The sequence below is a fragment of the Arachis duranensis genome, chromosome 7, assembly GCF_000817695.3.
Source record: "Arachis duranensis cultivar V14167 chromosome 7, aradu.V14167.gnm2.J7QH, whole genome shotgun sequence".
Taxonomy (NCBI): Eukaryota; Viridiplantae; Streptophyta; class Magnoliopsida; order Fabales; family Fabaceae; genus Arachis; species Arachis duranensis.
In genome coordinates, this window is record NC_029778.3 from 14,719,524 (window position 1) to 14,725,523 (window position 6,000).

Genomic DNA, 6,000 nt, shown 5'->3' on the forward strand with positions numbered 1-6,000 from the left:
TAAATGTAAGTTTAAGAATCAAAGAGCTTACACTATCCTAAATGGAAGACAAACATCCTTTAAGATAAAAACTCAAAAATTTTTTTGCTAAAAGCAAAAAGTGAGGATATCAATTTTTTATATGGTTCCAAGAATTAAAGAATAATATCCATCTGTCTAAAAGCCTCTCCACTTATGGACCAAACGGATCTCTTCACTTTAAGAAATTCAAGATAAAGTTAATCCCATTCTTTCGACATTCTTGTTCAACATACTTATTTTTCTCGTAAGATAGTAACTTGGAAACAAAATAATAAGATTGATGGAATATAAAATTATAGGAATATAATTACACACACAAATAAAATACCGAAACATCCTTAATATCATATCTCACAAATTATGTCTCTTTTTTCATTGCACCAATACGGGATGCACTTTTTGTGTTTACACTGCACAAAATCAAATAACAACAGATTAATTTTTTTTACAGGATGAACTACAATTTTCTTTTGCACTATGATAGTTATGTTCCGATTCAAAATAGCTTGTAAGTAAAATTGAGTTTATTCCTCGGTGTCTTTGTTATGCCCTTAGCCGGTTCTGATGTTGTCATGGGCGCTTCGTGGCTCTTAACTCTTGGAGCCCATATAGCTTATTATAGTACAACATCTTTGAAATTTGACCTTAATGTTTCGTTCAATTACAAGGGGGAAAAAGTCCTCTACCCCTACTGAGGCACAATTCCATAACATCCAACGGTTCCAGGACACAGGTGCGATTGCTGAAGCTTATACATTGACATATTTTGCACTTGACTTGGAATCCGACCCTCTGTCTTCTCTTCCAGAGTCTACACCCTCTGATTTACGTGCCATCCTAACTCGTTATCGGCAGGTCCTTGACACTCCTAAGGGCTTACCAATGCCCCGGCCACATTTCAATCGTTGTAGAAGGAATCAATGAGGCGAGCAGTCCACTGATTATTAGAGTCTCGGGACTGCCTTCCACTACTTTTTTGAAAAAGGAAAGGAGAATATCAAGTATCCTTGGATTCCAAGGGGCCTTTCACAGAGGACATCCTTCTATACCCGTCCCACTCTCCGGTAAGCGCACAACAAAGAGGGACAGCTAGTGGAAAGGAGCAATCGGGGGGGACTCAATCTCCCAATTGTTCTCTCTTCATGCCTTATATATATGCAGGACAAGAAGGAAAATCTTCAAGATGACATCTGGGACTTAAGGAATCGAATAGGCAGCTAGACTTTGCCTGCTTTCCGGCTTAGACTTATTTAGTGAAGTATGCCAGTTTGCTAACTATAAGTCCTTGCTTTGACTCTGCCTCTTTGGACTCACTAGCCCCCTAATGGTTTGGGGCTTAGCCAAGACTCATTTTTTCGTTGATTGAAATTTCCATCTTGCCGCTTATTTTTGGATTGAGCTCCACCAAGTAAGGCCACCTCTGAAGTTTGAGAACCTGCTGGAACTTGGATTGCTGAGGCTTACTAATATTATATAAAGGATAGGATATTAAGACTATCAAAGAAGATGAACTTGCGGGTAATATACTGTAAGCCTTCCTTCCCTTCAAGCTGGCTTCGAATGAGGCTTTGAAGAAAGAGATAGAGGTTCTCAAGAGCGGATCTTCAAGAGCAAAGACCGGAGAACTGTAAGAGCTGATTTGTCTCAATTAGGCTTTTGACGGCGCAGAGACAGATATTATTTGTGCAGAGACAGATATTATTTTAATTAAGGGGATTCCTCTATAAAGAATAAGGGAGAAGATCTACAACCTAGCAAACTGGCCTCCTTCTTACTAGCATTCTTCCAGGTCCTCTCGAACCGGCATCTTCCAACCTGGTGCTCTCACTTCTCGGACTAGTACAGGTCCAAACCAAAGCCAAAGCTAAAAAAAAAAGTCTAAGGAGAAGTTCCTTCTCTATGGAAGAAAGATAAAAGCAATTATTTGAAAAGCTCGGAAATTCCTTATGGGAACTGCAATAAGATAGAAAGAAAGACCAGTGCCTGGCCTGCTACTGCTTATTCTGGATAATACGACGTTACTACTCCCCTTCCTGCTTGCCATTTACTTTTTTTGAAAGCAGCTCATTCTTCAACCCCAGGATGTGATATGTGATGACCTATTCTATCTTAACTTTAGCTACTCAGAAACCTAAACGATGGATGTTTTTCAATGATCACAAAAACAGGCTTCCCAAACCAATTTACCTATTTGAGATGTCTCCATGTGTGGCGTGATAAGATAAGGACCACTAGGGGCCCGGTTTGTCCTTCTTCCCGCAAGAACCCTAATCCTTCATTCTATTCCATACAGCCTTGGTAGGACATCTATTTATCAATTCCATAAACCCTCAGCTCGGTAAGCTCCATTTTTTTATAGGACCTGAAGGCTTACAGGAGACCCTCCATGGTTGATATCTTCCGAGACTGTCTAGTTATCCGGGAATGATAGTCTTAGTTTACCAATCCTTTTTTGGAGGAGAGTCTACAATGTCCGAATGTTCGAAAGAAAGATGCTACTGCCACTAAACTAAGGGAATAGCTCCAACATTCCTTCTTGTCTCGCTCGCTTAGGCTTTCTTCCCTTTTTTCTCGACTAGTTGTCGCATGCAATGGGAAAATGGAGTTCATGTCCAGCCCCCCTGACTTTTGGGGGTACAAGAAAGCTTGTATTTCCGTCTGGTCCAATAGATGTAACTGGCACCTTTCAGGTCGAGTCTGAAGCCATCTCTAATGCCGGACGCTTCATCTTTTTTGTGCTATTCCTCATCTTGAAATCCATGCTGAACACATTGAATTCGATGCTTTACTTCCTCATTCTAAGTCCATGTGGACCTCCTACAAAGGAACGTAAGCCAGAAAAAGGTTAAGCACGACCCTGGTTCAGGTGGAAATACTTTCAAACTACGCATCCACTCACACTAGGATCATCGTCAAAGTGAAGAGAGCTGCGGAAATCTTGCCTCCTGTTCATAGGGAAGATCTTTGTGTGCTGGTATCAACCGAGAAAGAAAATATCGAGCTCCCCTATTTGAATGCAAGGATCGATCCTAGGAGCTGGAAACCTTATTTCAGTGAGCTCTTCAGACAATGTTCTACAAGCAGCTAAAGCTGCCGCACTTTTTCCTTCTTCCTTTGCAACCGGGGATGTGCTCCTAAACCTGGACTAGACTTGCTATTATCAAATTAAAAAGGTCTCTGCCCTTATCCTTTTCTTTAAAGAAAGAAGACTGGGTGCCCTCTCGCGTCATTCCCCTTAGGTTACGTCCTTTCTTATGGAATTAGATCTTTCCTACTTTCAGTTTCAGTCAAGTGAGTTCTATGCTTCTAAGCCCTTTCGAACTTCACTATATATATGTCATCCCAGCCTACTCTATTTCTATGCCGAAAGACCTAGAAAGAGCATTTCGTTAAGCAGCCGGGATCATTAGAATACGATATCCTTTCGTCACTGCTGAATCGAACTAACTGCCATGCCAACAAGAGCAATAAAATAACATCGCTTATTCATTCAACGACAACGGATGCCGATGAACTAGCTGCTTCTTCTATAAAAACAATTTCTCCTTCTTTTCTTGCTAACAGTATGCCTATTCTTACCTTTTAAGTGACAAACAAGGAGGTTGAAGGTACTCAATTTTACTGGGCTAATAAAGGGGCTTTCTTATGAAAGAAGAATAACTCCCCTTGAGGGAGAACTTCTTTCACGGGACTGCCTAAAGAGAGTCCTAATGTAAAAAAAACTAAGTAACTTAATGAAGCAGAAAATCCTTAGGTGCTTTTTATTTAGCCCTATTGGCAGACTATGACCAATTGGATGGTTAGAGAACAGGGCTCCCCATCGAACTTTCTTTTGCCAGCAATGGTGATCTCTCATGATGAAGGGGGTTGTTGTTAGCCGTGGGTAGTTTGATGTACTGGTTTTGGGTGCAGGGTGGTGATGGAATCCTTCTTCTGCTCACCGGGATTTAAGGCTCCATCTGAATCAAGGAGAAGCCACTGTCTAAGAAACCAAGGTATAATGTAATTATGTACACAGAGTCAACACCTCTACCAATAAGGAATCAAGTAAAGTAATCGGTTGAACGCGGTCTAGGTAGAAGTCTTCCTATTCCTGCGTTGTGCCGGAAGTCTTTAAGACTTTCTTGATGCTAGGGAAGGGAGTAGCTATTGATTGAATAGAATCAAGTTCAGCAGTCCAGGCGGGAGGAGTGAATCTGTAATTCCCGTAGTTCCATAGGCAGGAAGCGCATCAACGAGTTTCCGTATCTCGGCAGTAGGGACCGAACTTCAAGCAATAGGGATCAGTGTTCAAGGCTAGGATCTATGTAATATGAATAGTAAGTTGCGCACCCGTCAAGCAGTTCTCACTCCAAGCAGGACTCTTCTATGGATTAGTGGGAAGGCGCAGGATAAGAGAAGATTCGTCTATCTAAGTTGCTTTAGAGCCAGTACTGTTCGTGGGCAAGCAAAGTTTCAACTCGCAATCCATTTCTACAGAACGGAGAAAGGTTATGCAGGCGGGTGTTCATTTGCAGTTGCTGGTCGGGGCCGTGGGGATGGAAAGAAAGATGAATAGTTCGGTTGGCCTTGGCCGGAGATGGAGACACAGGTGGGTAGGTAGAGAATACCTAGAGACAACTCTCTCTAAGCCCCGGGGGAAGCTCGATGCGGGTGAAGACTCATCTGAGTCTACCTCGACAGGAACCCTCAAAGGCTGACTGGGTTTGTTTTGATTCCATCAAGCTTCTCGTTGGCTTTGTTGCATGCTTTCCAGAGCTTACTATTATATCTATAGCAGGTCAAGCCTTAGAGAGGAAAACCAATCATATCCAATTCTTTCTTCTTTCTATGAGTTCTTGACTTTATAATCGGGCTAATCCCTCTTTCTTCTCTTTTTTAGAGACAAGGAAATGGAAAGACACGCCTACTTTGATGGGCTTACCCGACCGTTCGTTCTGGTCTAGGAACAGCTGAACATAGTAATATTAGACTTGAAAAAAAGCCTGTCTTTATATTTTATTTAGATCCATTTTCCGAGACGCTTAAAGTCAACTATCTGATGGTCTGAGAATCCATAAAGAAAGTATTTCTACTCCAGGACGCACGACACCTTTCCCAGCTCTAGGTGGTTCTAAACCACGTTAAGCTAGCAAGTTTTCTGTACCAGATCCATCACCGAGTACTGCATACTTGTGTCAAAAAGCTGACCTGGGTATATCTGCTCTGCACACCACCAAATTCAAATATGGTAAGTAAGTGCAAACAAAGGCCAATAGGAGTAATATCCTAGCGGTTGTCCGACCCTAAAATAGACTTGAGAGTCCTTGTTCTTTACGAATGGGACCTCACAGAAATGAAAGGCTAGTGCTGAATTAACAACACTCGAAGCGAACGGCTGACCAAAACAAACCTTAAACACTTCGAAGAGAAATAATACTGGCCACCTATCGGTGGCAGATTTCAAATCGAAAGAGTAACAGGTTTGATTGCCAACTAGTCGATCAAGAGGTTTGTGCTGATTCCACCTTAGCTTAGTAAAAGCGAAGGTTCCATCCATGGGAATCCTCCTAAGCACTTGCATTAGCCAGTCATGGACCGGCTTCAGCAGCCTCTGATTGAGATTGACATAGTTACCCATGGCGAATATTCTCCTTTTGCCTCCTCCCTCAATAGTCTGACCGAGACGGCCAGTAACTGGTGGAATCCCATAGTCGAATGGTGATGGCAAGTAGGGATGGACTCGGCTAGTAAACCAGTCCAGATCCCACGCACTTAACAAGTCGTTAAACTTGTCATACACATATCGTACTGTGGGGGAGGCCACAAGGTACCCTGCGGCCATGACTCTCCATAAGTATGAGGCCCGACTAGAAAGAAATAAAAACTCGCTAGTTCATAAGCAAGAACTAATATTTCGGACCTGCTTCACGCTCTTGCCTAATCTTTGGACCCAACACCGTTGAGTCAATGGGTGCGTAGGTAAGGCCTTCCAGGTCG

General features: G+C 42.4%; 1 protein-coding gene across 1 annotated transcript; it reads right to left on the bottom strand.

The window, feature by feature from the left end:
* Positions 1–5,038: 5,038 nt before the first annotated feature.
* Positions 5,039–5,994, bottom strand: LOC127740585 (uncharacterized mitochondrial protein AtMg01410-like). The gene has a single exon (XM_052251675.1). It carries the CDS (start codon positions 5,843–5,845, stop codon positions 5,243–5,245), a length of 603 nt encoding a protein of 200 aa, XP_052107635.1. The 5' UTR covers positions 5,846–5,994; the 3' UTR covers positions 5,039–5,242.
* Between the last annotated feature and the right edge of the window lie 6 nt (positions 5,995–6,000).

Coding starts and splice junctions, on each gene's coding strand:
- LOC127740585 (XM_052251675.1), bottom strand. CDS start 5,845: ATGGCCGCAGGGTACCTTGTGGCCTCCCCCACAGTACGATATGTGTAT.